Source organism: Apodemus sylvaticus, chromosome 17 (genome assembly GCF_947179515.1).
Source record: "Apodemus sylvaticus chromosome 17, mApoSyl1.1, whole genome shotgun sequence".
NCBI classification, from domain to species: Eukaryota; Metazoa; Chordata; class Mammalia; order Rodentia; family Muridae; genus Apodemus; species Apodemus sylvaticus.
The window spans coordinates 52,109,530-52,127,750 of NC_067488.1; the positions used below are offsets into that span (position 1 = coordinate 52,109,530).

At 49.5% G+C, this 18,221-nt stretch overlaps 1 protein-coding gene across 2 annotated transcripts in view; it reads right to left on the reverse strand.

Moving 5' to 3' along the window:
• Positions 1–18,221, reverse strand: part of Ttll1 (TTL family tubulin polyglutamylase complex subunit L1) — a 37,568-nt gene that overhangs the window by 16,680 nt on the left and 2,667 nt on the right. Inside the window, exons 1-5 of one of the 2 annotated variants that reach the window (XM_052160156.1) lie at positions 13,297–13,452; positions 8,720–8,767; positions 7,686–7,802; positions 3,721–3,929; positions 1,949–2,129 (exon numbers count right to left, since the gene is read on the reverse strand). In XM_052160156.1, coding sequence (XP_052016116.1) covers positions 1,949–2,129; positions 3,721–3,929; positions 7,686–7,798 — 503 coding nt within the window. In that variant the 5' untranslated portion in view covers positions 7,799–7,802; positions 8,720–8,767; positions 13,297–13,452. Of the gene's footprint in view, positions 1–1,948; positions 2,130–3,720; positions 3,930–7,685; positions 7,803–8,719; positions 8,768–13,296; positions 13,453–18,221 lie in introns of those variants that run through there. The other variant, XM_052160157.1, reaches the window with a different exon arrangement.

Sequence of the window (18,221 nt, forward strand, 5' to 3'; positions counted from 1 at the left end):
CTCTCCCACCCGCCCGCTCTGGGGGACAGTCTCAATTACGTGAAAAGACATCCCACTGTGAGCGGTACCATTCCCTACGCTGGGGATCCTGAGGAAAGCTATTGAGCACAAAGAAGCAAGAGGGCATGTACGTATTAATTCTCTCTGCTCTTGACTGGGGACATGATGGAGATAGATGTTTCAGGTTCCTGCCTCCCTCCCTTCTCTGTGGTGGAATGTAACCTGGGACTGAGAGTTAGAATTAACCCTTTCTTTTGGGAGTTGTTATATCACAGCCACAGAAATCAAACTAAGACAGCCACTGAAATTAGACATCTGTACACAGCGGGGGAGGAATGGTGATGGAATGGACTCCTCGGCATTCACCCAGAGGAGCTGGGAATCATCACAGGAAAAACCCTGCAGAGTGATGCTTAAAGTAACATCAGTCATGGCTGCTGGGACACGCCAGCAATCAAGGTGGCCCTTAGTAAGTGAACGGGTAAACTATCAGATGACAGAACTATCTATTCAGTGACAGAAAGAAACGAGTGAATAAACCAGATGACATAATGTACACTTAGGGAGGCCCTTAAAAACACACAGCTAAGCAAGAGCAGACAACGTAAAAGGGCCCACTGTGTGATTCTAGCCAGATGACATTCTGAAAAGGGGGAAACTTGGCAGGCGGTAAAAAGGCCAATGGTTGCTAGAGGATGGACCGGAAGAAGTGGGGCTGGGGGTGGTGAACGGAGGACATCAGTCCTGTGAAATTGTTTTGTATGAACCCGTAGGGAGGAGACACCATCAAACAGTGTCCAAGTCACAGAATGGCCACACCAAGAGTGAGCCCTGACACAGATGATAAACCGTGTGTGTGCGGGCACACGCACACATGAAAACAATAAAACAAATAAATAAAAACAAAAGAATCTGTTGATAAAGGTACATGTATGTAATTGGTAACGAGCCCTCTCCCTCCCTCTCTCCCTCCCTCCCCTCCCCTTCCTCCCTCTCTCACCCTCCCTCTCTCTCTCTCTCTCTCTCTCTGTCTCTTTAAAGACTTATTTATTTTATGTATGTGAGTACACTGTAGCTGTCTTCAGAGACACACCAGAAGGCATCGGATCCCATTACAGATGGTTATGAGCCACCATGTGGTTGCTGGGATTTGAACTCAGGACCTCTGGAAGAGCAGCCAGTGCTCTTAACCACTGAGCCATCTCTTCAGTCCAGCCCTGGCTCTCTCAAAGAGGGACTAGGGGTGACAAGGGAGTCATGGAGGATATCTCAGTGAGAAGCCATGCAAGAACTTGCAGGATGGCCCCTGGGAACCCAGCATCCCAAGAAGGATCCTGGGACCAGGTATAATTGGATTGAAACGCTCTATCCAAGAAGCAGCTCTACACTCCGGGGAAAGGATCTCACCGAGTCCCTGCTCCAGGTGCTGCCAAGGACTCAGGTTCAGAGGCAGGAGGGACGTGGTAACACAGCCACATCCTGCCAACCAACCTGTGGTCCGCTCAGGTGTCTCCCCCACCCCACCGTCCTCCACGCCACACAGGCCACTCCTACTTTCCCCAGGCTTCACCCTGGGGACCTGTTCTATCAGGTGCTGCCAGTGTTCTCAGACCCCTCAGACACAGAACGAGAAGCCCCCAGCTCTGAAGCCTGCCTCACTGCCACACCTGTGCCTGCACAGCGTGGGAACCAAAGGGCCTGCTAAGCCACTGCGGCTCAGGACCTGTATGTACCACATGCCCCACGGCTTGCCAACGGGAAATCTGTGGTTAATTATGTCTTCAGCCACAAGAGCCCTGCTAGGGTGCCACACAACAAGTACACTGCTGGGAAAGCGGGCAGGGGCTGCCCAGCCCATGACCAAGGTTACAGGACGGCAGGACGCAGCTACCTGGCACCTCACATCCAGGTCAGGGGTGGGGGTGGGGGTGGGGTGTTCTCCACTCACGAGGACGTCTTGCTGTCCCGGGACCACTTTTTGATCTGTGAAAGCTTATTGATGAGGAAAATGCCCTTTCCCTGGGCTTTGCCGCATGGCTTCATGATCCAGGTGCTGGAGGGGCTCTTCCGGAACTCTTCCACAAACAGGTTGTAGTCAGCAGGGAGCATGTAGGTGACCGGGACGAAGTCTGAAGTAAAGACACCCATTGCCATAAGTGACTGCCCACCTGGGGCCGGGGGCAGGAAGACATCACCATGGTTCAGGGCTCATCAGCACACGGGCCCCTCAACCCTGAACCTACACCGCAGGGCTCCTGCTATCCTATTCCCGTGTGTACTGAGAAGGGACCCTGTTGAGCTGTATGCACAGAACTCTGCAGACATATATCACCTAAAATCCTGAGTAAGCTGTCTGCTAGACAGCTATCATTCCCACTTAGCAGGTGGGGAAACTGAGGCCAGAGAAGCTGAGGATAAAATTCTACCCAGGACCTGGAAAGATGGCTCAGTAATTAAGAACACTTGGGACCCACTTTCTAGTCCCAGCACCTTACGCTGTAGCTCACGACCATCTGACTCCAGTTCCAGGCAACCCAACGCCCTCTTCTGGTCTCCCTAGGTACTGCATGCAGGTGGTACACAGACATTAGGACAAAAACAGCCATACACATAAAAAAAAAAAAAAAATCTCAAAAAGAAATGTTGCCTTTCAATCTGCTCTGGTATGGGATCCTGAAGCACCCAGCAGCCCAGTTTTGAACCCTAGGTATACCAGGGACACACACCATCCCTGAGTGTGGCTCAAGAGAGCCGGGGCACTGGGCACAACTTTGTCCATTCTAAGTTTCTCTCTCAACAACTCCATAGTAACAGAGACTCAGAGTCTGAACCAAGCTCAGCCCTGCTGGCCACAGAACCTGCCCCAACCCACTAACCCGGCAAAGCCAGCCACCAATCCCTCAGAGCTATGAAATGATTAACTCAATGTGCTGCTTGGTGTTTGTCAACTTAACACAAACCTAGACCCGGCTGGGAAGAACAAATCTTAAGAGAATGAATGCCTCTATCAGATTGGCCAGGAGGCAAGTCTGTAGGGCGTTTTCTTGATTAATGATTGACGAGAGAAGGCCCCGCCCATTGTGGGCGGTGCCATTCCTGGGAAGGTGGTCTGGAATCAGATGACCTGATGGTGCGTGCCTTTAAATCTCAGTATTCAGGAGGCTGAGGCAGGTAGATCTCTGTGAGTTCGAAGCCAGCCAGGTCTAGAGAGTAAGTTCTAGGATAGTCAGGGCTGCACAAAGAAACCCTTTCTTGAGAAGAGAAATAAAAACAGCAGGCTGAGAGTGAACCAGGAAGCGGTACTCCGCTCCTCGTGGCCTCTGCTTCAGCTCCGGCCTTTAGTTCTTGCCCTGACTTCCCTCAGTGATGGGGTGTGACCCAAAAGTTGTAAGCTGAAATACACTGTTTCTTCCTCAAGATGCTTCTGGGCATGATTTCGGCTTTTTTTTTTTTTCTTTTTGGATTTGGTTTTTTTGAGACAGGGTTTCTCTGTGTAGCCCTGGCTGTCCTGGAACTCACTCTGTAGACCAGGCTGGTCTCGAACTCAGAAATCTGCCTGCCTCTGCCTCCCAGAGTGCTGGGATTACAGGCGTGCGCCAAGACCGCCCAGCCTGGGCATGATTTCTATGGCAGAAATAAAAAACGCTCACTAGGACACCCAGCTCTGACTTAGGCTCCGGGGCAGGGATGGGGTGGGGGGCGGGGGAGGGAGGCACCAACCCAGGTAGAGGTATTTTCCATTCTCGTCTTTCTCCGCTAGGGGACTTCCTTCCTTCTCCAGCTCCTTCCTGTATCTCTTGATGTTCTTCACCATCAGGTCCTTCCGGGTCAGCTCGTAGTGGTTGGGGAAATGGTTGACGATCTGGTCGTCTGACAGCCGGTACCCAGTTTCTACGCTGAACACGTTGCGGATGGTCTGCACGCTCATCCTGAAACAGAGGCGCAGAAGGGACGGGCTCGGAGCTGAGTCTGTGCGCATGCCCGTTCACAGCCCTGCCGGCCTCCCCGGAGCCCTTACTGATTACCGGTATACTCCATGGCCGCAGCATGCTATGTGCACTCCAGGATTATAGGCTGTGCCCAGGCTGAAGGACAGGGTGGCTTTGACCCTGTGCCTCGACCCTTGCAGCCGGTCCCAGGTAAAGCCCATTCATTGCACACTGGCTGATGGATGCCAGGCTCGTGGATGCATGCGCTTTGCACCTAGAGGTCTGAAGAGGCACTGTGGTTGTGAGCAGCCAGCCGTGTGGATGCTGGGAATCCAAGCCAGGTTCTCCAGAAGTGGTTTTTTTTTTTTTTTAAGACAGGGTTTCTCTGTATAGCCCTGGCTGTCCTGGAACTCACTCTGTAGACCAGGCTGGCCTCGAACTCAGAAATTCCGGAAGCGTTCTTAATGGCTGGGCCGTTTGTTCCAATCCTGTCAGGCTGACTGTTAACACAGCTAACAGACAACGTTGGACAGTCCCTCTCAGAAGCTAATGTACCCAAATTCAGAAAAGGCATCGAAACATGAATATCAACATGGTGACATGAATATCAACATGGTGACTCGAGGCTCCACGTTAGCCAGCGTATTTGATTCCTGGGCTCTCACACAGAAAGCTCAAGAGGAGAAACAGGTGAATCTACCTTTTTTGTTTTCTTTGTTTTTGATTTTTCAAAACCGGGTTTAAGACCGGGTTTCACCAGGCAGCGGTGGCACATGCCTGTAATCCCAGTACTTGGGAGGCAGAGGCAGGCAGATTTCTGAGTTCGAGGCCAGCCTGGTCTACAGAGTGAGTTCCAGGACAACCAGGGCTATACAGAGAAACCCTACCTCAAAAAAAAAAAACAAAACAAAAAAAACAAACAAAAAAAAAAAAAAACAAACAAACCAAAAACACACAAACAAACAAAAAGATCCAGTTTCTTAGTGTAGCCCTTGCTGTCCTAGAACTCCCTTCCAAGCACTGGGATTAAAGGTGTGCGCCACCACTGGCCAGCTCCGATTCATTCTTACTTTATTATTTTTCATACTGGTGGGGACTGAACCCTGGGAATTATACATTCCAGACAAGTGTCCTACCACGGTGCTCCATGCCCAGCCTAGAAATGAGCGCTTTCCTTTTCTTTTGGTTTTGTTTTATTTTTGTTGTTATTTTGAGACAGAGTTTCTCAGTGTGATAGCCCTGGCTGTCCTGGACTCATACTGTAGACCAGGCCGGCCTCTGATTTACAGAGATGCACCTGCCTCTGCCTCCTGCCACTATGATTCCACATAAAATGGGTGCCTTCTGATCCTATAGTGAAGCCACTGTCCCCATGAACCTCACTGAGGGTGGTGAGCCTTCCCTCACTCACAGGGAAGATGGACAAAGGAAGGGTGGCCGGCACCTATGAGGAACCTCTGAATAGCAAAACAAGGCAGCCAGCCACAGGCTTCCCTTTGTGGACTCTGTCCTCCTCAAAACTGCCCTACCCCACAGGAGCAAGACTAAATAACTGTCCAGGGTACGTACTCCATGATGACCAAAATGGAGAGCCTTTTAAAATGTCCTATCAGCCAGGTGGTAGGCGCACATCTGTAATCCCAGCACTCTGGGGAGCAGAGGCAGGCGGATTTCTGAGTTCGAGGCCAGCCTGGTCTACAGAGTGAGTTCCAGGGCAGCCAGGAATATACAGAGAAACCCTGTCTCGAAAAAACCAAATTCAGAAAAACAAACAAACAAACAAACAAACAAACAAACAAATGTCCTATCATGGGAGAGGCCAGCCACACAGAACCACTGAGTCTCAGGGATCTGCCTCCACAGACGGCAACATAGGCCTGACACCGCCCCCCCCATAGTTTGGGCTTCTTTGTAAGAAATTCTCAGACAGGGTTTCCCTTTGCCCAAAATATTTCCATTTAATGTTCTCTAGCAGTTAAGGGCTCCTCTTTATTAAATTTGAAAAATGTTTAGGTGTATTTGCATATTCGTGCATATGGAGGTGTGTGGCCACTCGTGTGAAAATCATGAGGGTCTGGGCTCGGGGCCTAGGCATCCAGATAGAAGACGGGTGTGGCAGTGCACACCTGTGAGCTAGCACCAAGGTGGCAGAGAGAGGTGGGTCCCTGCAGTGTGCTGAACAGGTCAGATAATCTGGCGGAATCCATGAGCTCCAGTTTCAGGGAGAGACTCTGCCTCAAAAGCTAAGGTGAAGAGCGAGAGAGAAGGACACCACATATTAATTCACCGCCACGTGCGCTCACACAGACATGGAAACCTGAACACAGATACATACGAATATGTATATGTATTCATACACACACACACACACACACACAGACACACACACCAGGCAACATGGTGTATGCCTTTAATTCCAGCAGCTGCATAGTGAGACCCTGTCTTTAATAAAAGCTCTAAAGCCTTTTGTGGTACGGCAGGCACACCTGCCATCTCGGCTATCTGGAGGCTACGATGGAACCAGATGAGCCCAGAAGTTGAACAAAACAGTAAGATCCCTACCGCCTTCTCCCCAAAAGGTAAAATAAAAAGAGCTCCAAACACTCCTTACGGAACAAGGCACTCAGTGCCCTCCACTGGCACCGTAGGTCTAGTGGATGACCTGTCACCTGCCAGCCCCACCTCAAATCACCGCTCGGTCTAGCCCTCCCGCTCGGGGCTCAGTGGGAGGAGGAAGTGCTTGCCAAGTGCCTCACTTTTCTATCTCTGTAACAAAGCATGGTGACCATGGCGGTTTATAAAGCAAAAGCATTCCAGGGGGCTCAGGGTTCCAGGGGGTTAGAGTGTATGGCCATCTCGGCAGGCAACAGTGCAGCAGTGCAGCAGGCAGGCCTGGTGCTGGAGCCGGAGCTCAGAGAGATGGCATCTGACTCACAAACATGAGTCACACAAGAACACAAGTCACACAGAACAAGAGAGACACAGACAACAAGAGCAAACTAACTGGACTCTGGTTTCGCTATGCCGGCCAAAGAGAAAGATGCCAGACAGTTGGCCAAGAGGAAACGAAGACCCGGCAAACGGCTCTCAGGGAAAGGCCTAAATGGAGTGGTGCGAAGTTTAGGCCAAGCCTAATAACCTGGTCTCGGAAGAAGCTTCAGGTGACAAACTGTAAGGAACCACAGCCTTCTTCTATCACCCTGGCTCTCACAGGCTGGCTTGTCACTGATCCCCAGCCTAGCCAACCCTTTGGAGGCTCCTTAGTTATCTGGTTCCAAGCACTGAGCTTGGGTTACCTTTTTTTAAAATTTACTTATTTTATGTATGTGATACTGTAGCTGTCTTCAGACACACCAGAGGAGGGCATCAGATCCCATTACAGATGGTTGTGAGCCACCGTGGGGTTGCTGGGAATTGAACTCAGGACCTCTGGAAGAGCAGCCAGTGCTCTTCACCACTGAGCCATCTCTCTAGCCTTGAGATCTGGTTATTTACCCAGAGACACAAAAGGTGGAGATGTCTCAACAGGCTCAAGATAACAATATATTTGGATTTTTTTTTTTTTTTTTTTTTGAGACAGGGTTTCTCTGTATAGCCCCAGCTGTCCTGGAACTCACTCTTGTAGACCAGGCTGGCCTCAAACTCAGAAATTCGCCTGCCTATGCCTCCCAGAGTGCTGGGATTACAGGCGTGCACCACTACTGCCCGGCTTGACGATATATTTGAAAGACACAAAACACAGCTTTGTACTCTTACCAGTAAAAGTTCCAATCTTCATTTTCTGTCACTTGGACCCATCCTCTCTTCTCGAAGTTGTTGATTAGTACCGACTTCTCAATGTCAGTGACCCACTTCACCCTTCCCGCCATGACCCTGGAAGAGACCCATGTCTTTACACTCAAGAACTTCACCAGGAACCAACACCACTCCCCAAACCAAGGGGATCCCCTAATCACCATGCACAGTAAACATACATCCACCCTCTGCCACACAATCACTGATAAAGTCAGGAGGTCGCCAAGTATGGGGAAAGAAGAGACACTTCAGGCATCTAGGATGGGGGATCAGGGACACTGGTCCCTGCAGACAGGCCTCCAGCAGTCCATGAATGCCCAGCCCCTCTGTCAACCAATGATAAATGGGCTAATAAGAGTCACCCCCGAGCACCCGATGGCACCAGTACCAGGAACCACAGGAGAGGCGTGAGGGCTAAAAGAACAGAAGGGGCTCTGTTCAGAGCAGGTTGGGAAGGCTGTCTGAGAAGTGGACCCTTGAACTGACCTCTGATAAAGTTGCATCGTTTGCACATCCTGGCCCGGGCATCTTCATCCCTGTCCAGGATTGCCTGTCTGCTCGCCTCTCCTTTACCCCTCTCCTTCTTTTTGTTTGTTTGATTTGCTTTTTTTTAGGACAGGGTCCTCTCTGTGTAGCCTTGGCTCTCCTAGAACTCAATCTGTAGACCAGGCTGGTCTTGGACTCACAGAGATCTACCTGCTTCTGTCTCCCAAGTGCTAGGATTAAAGGCGTGGGCCAGCACTGCCTATCTCATTCAAGTGTGTTCTTAAAAACATGCTGTAAGATTTTATTTATTTTTACATTCTTCGTATGGGCACGGCCACTCACAGAATGCCCGGTGCCTGTAGATGTGATACTGACGCCTGTCCTCATCTGCTGAGAAGGAAGGGAGTCTGAACCTAGGCTGACCACCCATTCCTCCTCCTCATATCCTCAGTCTCTGCCCCCCCCCCCCCCCCCCCGCCCCTGCCCACCATGGGAGTTACCGCACTTACCATAGGTCCTTCTGGAACTCCTGCGGTGCCTGGAGTCTCTCGGTGTCACTGACAAAAACACAAGCAACATAGAACTGACAAGTGACACAATTTTGGAGCCAATCTTGACCAGCTAAATAGATACTCAGGGATGGTGTCTTGACTAACAAATGCGCATAGAACAGACTCCTAAAGGTTTTGGAGTACCCTGTTAAGGTAAGTCACATGTCTTCCTAACACAGAGAGGGCAGAAGCAGGAAGACCCTATAAGTTTGAGGTTAGCCTGGTCTCTGTCAGGTCCAGGTCAGCCAGGGCTGTGGAGAAAACACAGCTTGGCGCCTTCAATCCCAGGATTCAGAAAGCAGAAGCAAATGGGACACAATGAGTTTGAGGCTGGCCTGGTCTACATAGTGAATTCCAGGACAGCCAGGCCTATACAGTGAGACCCGGTCTCAAAACAAAACAAAAACAAAAAAGAAAGAACCTCTGTGGTCACTGTACACACATAGGCCCGTACACTCACTGAGGCACACATGCACAGATAATAAAAATGAATTCTTAAAATTTAACTAAGACAAAGCCATCTGAGGTGACTGACCTCAGCCAGTCAGTCTACTGAGCGTTTACAGAAGACAATCTACCACCCACCTGCCCCAGGTGACTGGGTACAGCCTTCACAAGAGGGAGAACAGGATTTCCCGTGGCCATTCACAGCCTAGCTTTAATCTACCCACTCGGCAATGACAGGCACTTGGCACAGCAGAGAGCAGACTGCAATGGTCCAGTCCCAGAGACCATGACAGACACACAGGACAAGGCGCTTTAACAACACAGTGACAGGGAGATGGCTCAGTAGTTAAGAGCACTGACTTGCTCTTCTAGAGGTCCTGAGTTCCATTCTTAGCATCCAAATGGTGGCTCCTGACCATCTACAAAGGGATCTGATGCCCTCTTTTGGTTTGCAGGTATACGTGCAGACAGAATACTCACACTTTAAAAAATAAATAATTAAATAAAATTTAAAATAAACAATAAAAAATACAACACTGTGACAAAGCTTAGGTGTGATCCTGAAGGGGACATATCAGGTATCAGCTGTATCCCAGGAGACTCCCCCCCCTCCATGTTCATACAGGGCTCTCCATAGCTCAATCAGTCTGCTAGACAAATAATTAGGCCTGATGGCCGTCCAGTGCAACCGAGCTGGTTCTTGGACATCCAGCTCCTGGGTCATAGTACCAATGGTAAAACCAGAGGTCTGCTCAGGACCTGCAAGGTCAGCCTGGCTCTACCTGAGCCACCAACTCTTATCTATGCCATCATACTACCTGTGCTACCACCTCGGAGCCCCATCTCCCATCAGCCCTTGCTCCTCCCTCTCAGCTCCTACCTTCTTCCATCCCCCATCCACCAAACTGAATGTCTAGAGCCTGTGTTCTTCCCATCAATCCGGCCCCTTCTCAAATGTCAGCTCCCAGCAGTAGCTTTTCCTGACAGCCCATCTTTAATTCTCCAGACAGTGCCACAGACACTTTAGAGCAGTCCCCTGCTGTCCACAGAGGATGCACAAGCCCGTTTGATGCCTGAAAGTCTACATAAACTGTGTTTCTTCCCATCCATGCGCCTGTGACAAGCCCCTACATCTCCACTTAAGGCGAGCTCTTCCCAAAGAGCCAGAACGCCCACTCCAACACTGTGGGTCCCACTACCAGTAAAAGCACTGTGAGAGTTCAAGATGAAGAAGAATTACTGTTTCAGGCTGGACAAGGCAGCTCAAGGTTAACACTTCAGAAAAGTAATCACAATGATGGACCACTTACAACTTAGTAACCATTTATTTCTTGGGGCTGGAAAGATGGCTCAGTGGTTAAGAGCACTAGAAGCTCTTGTACCCACACTGCAGCTCAAAACTGTAACTCTGTATCAGAGAATCTGAGCCTGTTCTGGCCTCCACATGCACCTGCCAGCTCACGCTACACACCTGCCACACATAAACAAAAACACCCATTATTTTTAAAAGAACTGTTTATTTCTAGAATCTTCTGAACTGAAATACATGGATGTGGGGAGTTACTGTATTTTCTCTATGGCATGCATGTTGTATGCTGGCTCTTTAAAAAAAAAGATTTATTTACTTCTTATATATAAGTATACTGTAGTTGTCTTCACACACCAGAAGAGGATGTCAGATCTCTATAGTTGGTTTGTGAGCCACCATGTGGGTGCTGGGATTTGAACTTATGAAGAGCAATCAGTGCTCTTACCTGTTGAGCCATCTCTCCAGCCCCACTTAGCCTGGTTCTTACTCAGGGTGTGGCTGGCCCATGGGCCATTACCAGCATCAAAGCATCCCATGGAACTAGTTGTACAAACGGCCTTTTGAGATTGGGGTGTGGCTGATTGGTAGAGCTCTTGCCTGGCTTACAGAAGGCCCTGGGATTCATCCCTAGCACAAGAAAAGGGAAAGGGGAAGCCAGAGAGGAAGGGAAGACTGGGGGGGGGGGGGTTGAGGTGGGGGGAAGACAGAGGAGGAAGTAAGATTGGTTCTTGCCTTTACCTACCAGTGATGGTTTATTTAATTATTTATTTATTTTACGAATGTGAGTATACTGTCACTGTCTTCAGACACACCAGAAGAGAGCATCAGATCCCATTACAGATGGTTGTGAGCTACCATGTGGTTGCTGGGAATTGAACTCAGGACCTTTGGAAGAGCAGTCAATACTCTGAACCGCTGAGCCATCTTGCCAGCCCACCAGCCAATGATGTTCTGACTCAGATTCTTTGTTGGAGGGCCCAGGGAGCTGACAGATGATTCTCACACATGCTCCATTTTGAAATCCACCCGCTGACTTGATGTATGCCTCGCCTTAGACACGTCAGCACAGGACTGCCTCCGTGCCACACCTCCTGCCCAATCCCCAGGCCCCACACAGTGCCTAGCAACAGTAGGTACTTAGTAAGTACCTGATGAATTGTGCCAGGCCTGGTGGTACCAGGCCTTTAATGCCAGCACTGGGGAGGCTGAGGCAGGTGGATCTTCATGAGTTCCAGGATAGCACAATCTACCTAGTAAGCTCTAGGACTACGCAGAGAAACCCTATCTCAAAAACAACAACCAAAAAAATTAAAGTAAAATAGGTTGGCAAGACGGCTAAGCAGGTAAAAGGGGCTGTCTCGCAAGCTTGATTCCCGAAAGGCACAGAAAGGTGAGAGCCAACTCTACAATGTTATCCTCTGATATTCACATGTAGTCAAGTGTGCCCACAGGCACATACTTAAAAAAAAAAGATAAATAATAAAAAAAAATAAGTGGAGTCCTGCATGGTCGCACAGGCTTGCAATCCCAGTGCTTGGGAAACAGAGAAATATAAAGTCATTCTCAGCTACATAGGGAATTCCAGGCCAGCCCGGGCTACATGAAACCCCAAAATAAATTCCCTCTGTATAGGGCCAGATAAGTGCTACTCAAGCCAATCAATGAATGAGAAGAAGTCCAGCCCTCTAGGGTTGAGAAACCAGTAACAATCACCTATAAAGACTTGGCTCTCTAGGAACATGCAGAATGCAACTTGGAGAAAGATGGGCAGCTCAGAACGCTTGCCTGTCGGAGAGCTCCAAAGAGCTTCAACGTCTGCTGTGATTACAGCCGCAGACAGGAGTCAAGACAGCCTTCCTAGGAACAGCAGATGACAGCTCACCAGAGTCTCATCACCCTTCTGTGTCCAGCCTCAGAAAGCAAGGCCCACACTTTGCCATTTTAACAAAGCAGAGTCAGTGAAGTCACAACAGCACCAGGATTCTCAGTATCTATATTCTTTTTCCAACAAGCTTTCAATGAAAGGGAGGAAAAAGCTATCTCTAAGAAAATAAGACCTAAATGGCTGGAGAGATGGCTCAGCTGTAAGACCTGGAGCTGCTCTTGCAGAGGACCTAAGTCTGGTTCCCAGCACTGAGCTCACAACCTTCTGTACGTAACTCCAGCTCCCGTACGCCCTCTCTGGCTTCCACCAGCACTTGCACTCACGTGCACACATCGGCACCGAGACACAAACACATACACATAACTAAAAATTAAATAATGAAGAGTATTTAAATAAAGAAAATAGTATATAATACCGCACATCCATGACCTGCATCCCTCTCCACACCACTGTAGGTTGCCAGAACCATGACCTAAGGTAGCTGTCTACCAGCTGTCTACCAGCGACTCCAATTCATTGAGAGCACAGCAGGGTTTCTCTTTTTGTGCTGTCATATGACATCACTGTATTATGCTCATTAAATGTTTCCCAAACAAAGCCTGCTTTACCAAGTCCAACTTGGTTTGCAGGGCTATACGTCCTGCGTCAGGTTGAGGACGCAGCCCCTGCAACACCTCCTCCCCGCGCCCCCACCCGGCTCCACAGAGGACCACAACTCCCAGACTCCCCCTTCTAACAAAGAGGGCAACATCTCGGGTGCAGTCTTGCAGAGGAGCAAGTGGAGCGGCCTTGAGCTCCCCGCACAGGTGCAGCGTCCCCCAACCCGCACCCCCCACACACACACACCAGAGGCCACCTCAAACAATACAGGCTGCGGATGCACTGAAAGCTTACCTAGATAAGATAACGATGAGATAGGAAAGATAACGATGCAATTACAGCAGTTGGAAGGCACAAGGCAAGTCCCAAATCTGCAGAGGAAAGGACGCTGAGCAGCAGAGACAAGGACTGGGTAGCAGGAGCTAAACCGCCCAGATCCTCCACCGGCAAGCCCGCCTGCGCGTGCGCAATCTCCACGCGCGGCCACGCCCACGGTGCACAGGACCCCGCCCAGTCTCTCTAAGGCAACCAGTCCTCTCGGCGCACTCCACTTCCGGAGAGGTGTCCTAGCAACCGAGAACGCGATTACTACCGACGTCCCTACTGCTTCCTGATTTTTTTTTTCCTGTCCATGGTGGTAACACCCTCTTCCCTGCCTCATTTTTTTCCTGTGAGTTATCCACCGCTTAGAGGCTAGAAAGCGCAGGGTGTTCTATCCGAACACCCTTCAGTGCACAGAATGAGAGGTGTATAAGGGCTAGGGCAGCGGATAAAGGCGCTTGCCGCCAAGCCTTATAAGTGCAGTTCTTATAAGTCAGATTCCCGGGACCTACAGACGTGATGGATGGAGAGAACAGACACCTACAAGTAGTCTTTTGATCTCCACTCGTGTGTCATGTTGAATGCACCCCTCCCCACGCCCACACACATAAATGTTATTAAAAATTAATGGATCTGGAGAAATGGCTCAGAGGCTTAAAAAAACAAAACAAAACACAACGTGCTGTGTTATTGCATAGGCCCCAAGTTCAGTTCCCATCACTCATGCCAGGCTCCCCACAACCACTTGCATGTGACTCCAACTCGGGATCCGAAACCCGAAGCCAATGGCCTCCATGGGCACCTGCACACATGTGAAAAACATATGTGTGCACACACACACAAACACACGATAAAAAAAATAAAAACAGCACTGGGGAGATGGCTTGGCAGTTAAGAGCACCGACTGCCCTTCCAGAAGATTCAGGTTCAATACCCAGCACCCACATAGTGGCTCACAACCTTCTGTTAACTACGCATATGGTACACTGAGATATATGCAGGCTAAACACACACGTGAATAAAATTTAAAAATAAAAATTAAGTAAAAAAATTAAAAGACAGGACACAAGATGACAGACTTGAGCAGGGCATCTAGAGGCCATGTGGGTGCTGGGCAGGGTTGGCCATTATCTTCTACTGACACCCCACTTTGCCACCCAGAAAGCAGAGATGATGATTAACTCGTGTTTCTAAAGTTGTAGTGTAATGTGAACATTTCGTTGCGCATGTAGTGATGACGAGGGGCCCTCCCAAAGGATTTGAAGCATTAATCCAGATAGCATGTTTTTTTTGTTTGTTTTGTTTTTTCCCCGAGACAGGGTTTCTCTGTGTAGCCCTGGCTGTCCTGGAACTCACTCTGTAGACCAGGCTGGCCTCAAACTCAGAAATCCGCCTGCCTCTGCTTCCCAAGTGCTGGGATGAAAGGTGTGCACCACCACCGCCCGGCCAGATAGCATGTTTTAAGTGTGCTGAGCTGTTGTGCCTGTGTGCGCATGCGTGCGGGGACCAGCGGCTATCTTCAGATGTCTTTCCTAAGACACGGGCTCCAGAGCGGAGCACTACAAAAGTCACTGAGCTAGAAAAGCCTTCAAAGCGACAACAGGCTCCTCCTTCCCGTAGGTCGCGCCTATGGCTGCCACAGTACAATGTCCCACAGGAGCTATCCAGAATGACCGGCTCCTATCAAAATGGTGGCACCACATCTCCTCAGCCCGCTGCTGTCCCAGGAGCTGCAGGAGCTGTCCACGGTGGCGAACTGCCTTCCCTTCCTCAGTGGGAGCGGCCCCTCAGGTGCCATCCACAGAGATACACTTTTCCTGCCTCGGCCTACTGGCAGCACGAGGAGTTGTCCATGGTGGACACCTTCTTCCCTGCATCAGCCTACAGCTTTCTTGAAACACCACAGCAGCAGCTGTTCCATAGGAGCTGTCCACAGTGGCAGCACCGCTTCTCCAGCCTCCCCACAGAGATGGCACCTCAGCAAAAGCTTCCTGGTTACATGTAACCAGGAAGGACTTCCCACGCTACTGAATGGAAAACACACCAATGCCTGAGCTCCCTCTAGCTCAGGACTTGAAATCCCACCAATCCTCACTCTGGAAAATTGCCCTGAGAAGCCCCGCCCCTCAGAAATCCTATATAAGCCCGGCCCCTTTGCCCAGTTCCCTACTGTCTGCTCCCAGGAGCAGGGAGCAGCCATCCTAAGATTTCTCCCTCCACATCCTGGACCCTCCAATAAATCTCATGAGATGTTCTGCCTGGCGTGACTCCTCAGAAGAAGCCAAGAAGAATAGAAGCAATGAAGAGAAGAGAAAAAGCGAAGAGAAGGATCGGGGCTAGCCGGGTGGTGGTGGCGCACGCCTGTAATCCCAGCACTCTGGGAAGCAGAGGCAGGCGGATTTCTGAGTTCGAGGCCAGCCTGGTCTACAGAGTGAGTTCCGGGACAGCCAGGGCTACACAGAGAAACCTTGTCTCGAAAAAAACAAATTCAAAAAACCAGGAAAAAAAAAAGGGATCCGGGCTGATCCTCCTTAGCTCCTGAACTCAGCTGGGGATACCCTCCCGTGGGAGATGCGACGCCTCTGCTGAGGAGTCTTCCTCTCAAAGTTATGTGGTTTCTGGGCTCCTGTGTCTCAGGATGCCCTTGTCTGCTCTCAGCGCTGTATGGTTCCTGGACTTCCGAGTCCCTAGATACCCTTCCATCTGAGTAGAAACTCTTACACAGGCCACCGTGGGTTTTTGTTGTTGTGGTTCCCCTGCCCCAAGCTACCAAGCAGGGAGACTGGCTAGGGAGCAAGCCCTGGGGATCTGCCTGTCTGTGGTGGTTTGAATATGCTTGGCCCATGAGAAGTGGCACTATTAGGTGTGGCCCTTTTGGAGTAGGTGTAGCCTTGTTGGAGGAAGTGAGTCACTGAGGGGGTGGACTTTGAGGTCTTATGCTCAAGCACCACCCAGTGCAGAAGAGACCCTCCTGGTTGCCTACAAAGGACAATCTCTTCTGGTTGTCTTTGGATTAAGATGTAGAACTCTCAGCTCCTCCAGCACCAGGTCTGCCTGCGCACTGCTATGCTTCCCACCATGATGATAATGGACTGAACCTCTGAAATTGTCAGCCAGCCCCAATTAAATGTTGTCCTTTATAAGAGTTGCCTTGGTCACGGTGTCTGTTCACAGCAATAAAATGCTAAGATACTCTCTCTCCCCCAACTGTGGGATTACAAACACATGTCACTATGCCCTATTTTCCTTTTTCTTTTTTTGTTTGTTTTTCGAGACAGGTTTTTTTTTGGTGTAGCCCTGGCTGTCCTGGAACTCTATAGACCAGGCTGGTCTTGAATTCAGAGATCTACCTGCCTGCTGCCTCCCTAGTGCTGGGATTAAAGGTGTGTGCCACCTCGCCCCGAGAAAGTGTTTTATTCTAATCAAGCATCTTTCCTGAGTTTGGTATCGGCTGCATACTGGAGGTGAACTGCCCCAGGTTGGCAATGAAGGGCATTGGAAAGGTTATTGAAGAGATAAATAAATAAATAAATAAACCATAATTGGTTGAAATCCTGCTTGTAACAGGGCCACTGGAGAGGCTGAGGCAGGAGGATGGGAAGTTCCAGGTTAGCCTAAGCTACCTAGCCCTAGCTAGACCTTATTCAGAGTAGTGTCCTTGGCATGGCCCATGGTAGTATCAAATACTTGTTGGGTTAGTTCATTGGGAAGGTGCGACATGTATGCAGGCACGAGTCCTGTGTAGAGCAGCTAGAAATGCATCTGACATGTTTGACCAATTCCTTTGCACGCAGCCTACAGGGCCTCCCTAGACTCACCCAAATACAGGAGAGCCCCAAGGGAAATCAACCTCGGAGGAAGGGTAACAGGAGCCAGGGTGGAGCATTTGCTGGGAGCTCGTGGCCTCCACGAGTAAACGATCAGAGACGACAGACTGCCTGTCAGTGTTAACCTAATCATGTAAGTTTAGCTTTTACAAAAGCTTCAAGAGTTTGAGGCCAGATTAGACAGCAAGGTGAGACCTAGCTTAAAACTGTTGGGGCTCAGGAATCGCCACACATACCATACGAACACTGACCTCAGTTAAGCAAGAATAGTTTATTGAGCACACACCCCAAGACTGAATGTTCAGGACCATAAAAAGGACTCAGGTGCCTAATTGTAGTACCTACCATCTGTCCTGAAAACAGGCTTTTTATAGGAAAAACAGGTTCAAAAGTTTAAAAGGCAAAGAGGGGAGCAGTCCAACATTTTGGTTAACTAGACAGTATAATCAGCTAATCTTTAAGCTGATTGGTCCTGAGTGAGGTAAGGGGAAGTGGGCGGGGACAAACAGGGGAGTTCCAGGACATTGAGATGACAGAGCATAAGTAATTCAACCATAACTTTTTGGCTTATTAGTAGCGTTCTTTTTTTTTTTTTTTTTTTTTTTTTTTTTTTTTTTTTTTTTGATTTGGTTTTTTCGAGACAGGGTTTCTCTGTGTAGCCCTGGCTGTCCTGGAACTCACTCTGTAGACTAGGCTAGCCTCGAACTCAGAAATCCGCCTGCCTCTGCCTCTGCCTCCTAGAGTGCTGGGATTACAGGCGTGCACCACCACTGCCCAGCTGTTTAGTAGCGTTCTTCAGTGTCAGCCATGGATAATTGCTTCTGGAAAGTGGAGTCTGAGAACCTGAACTTAATTCACCTTGTGAGCAAAATGGAGACCGGATACCAAATGGCTAGAGTTATGTTAAAAGGAGCAGGCCTCCAGCCTGGTCTACAGCGTGAGTTCCAGGACAGCCAGGGCTATACAGAGAAACCCTGGTCAAAAAAACCAAATCCAAAACAACAAAACAACAAAACAGCAAAACAACAAAAAACAAAACCAAAACCAAACAAAAAGGAGCGTGCCTCAACA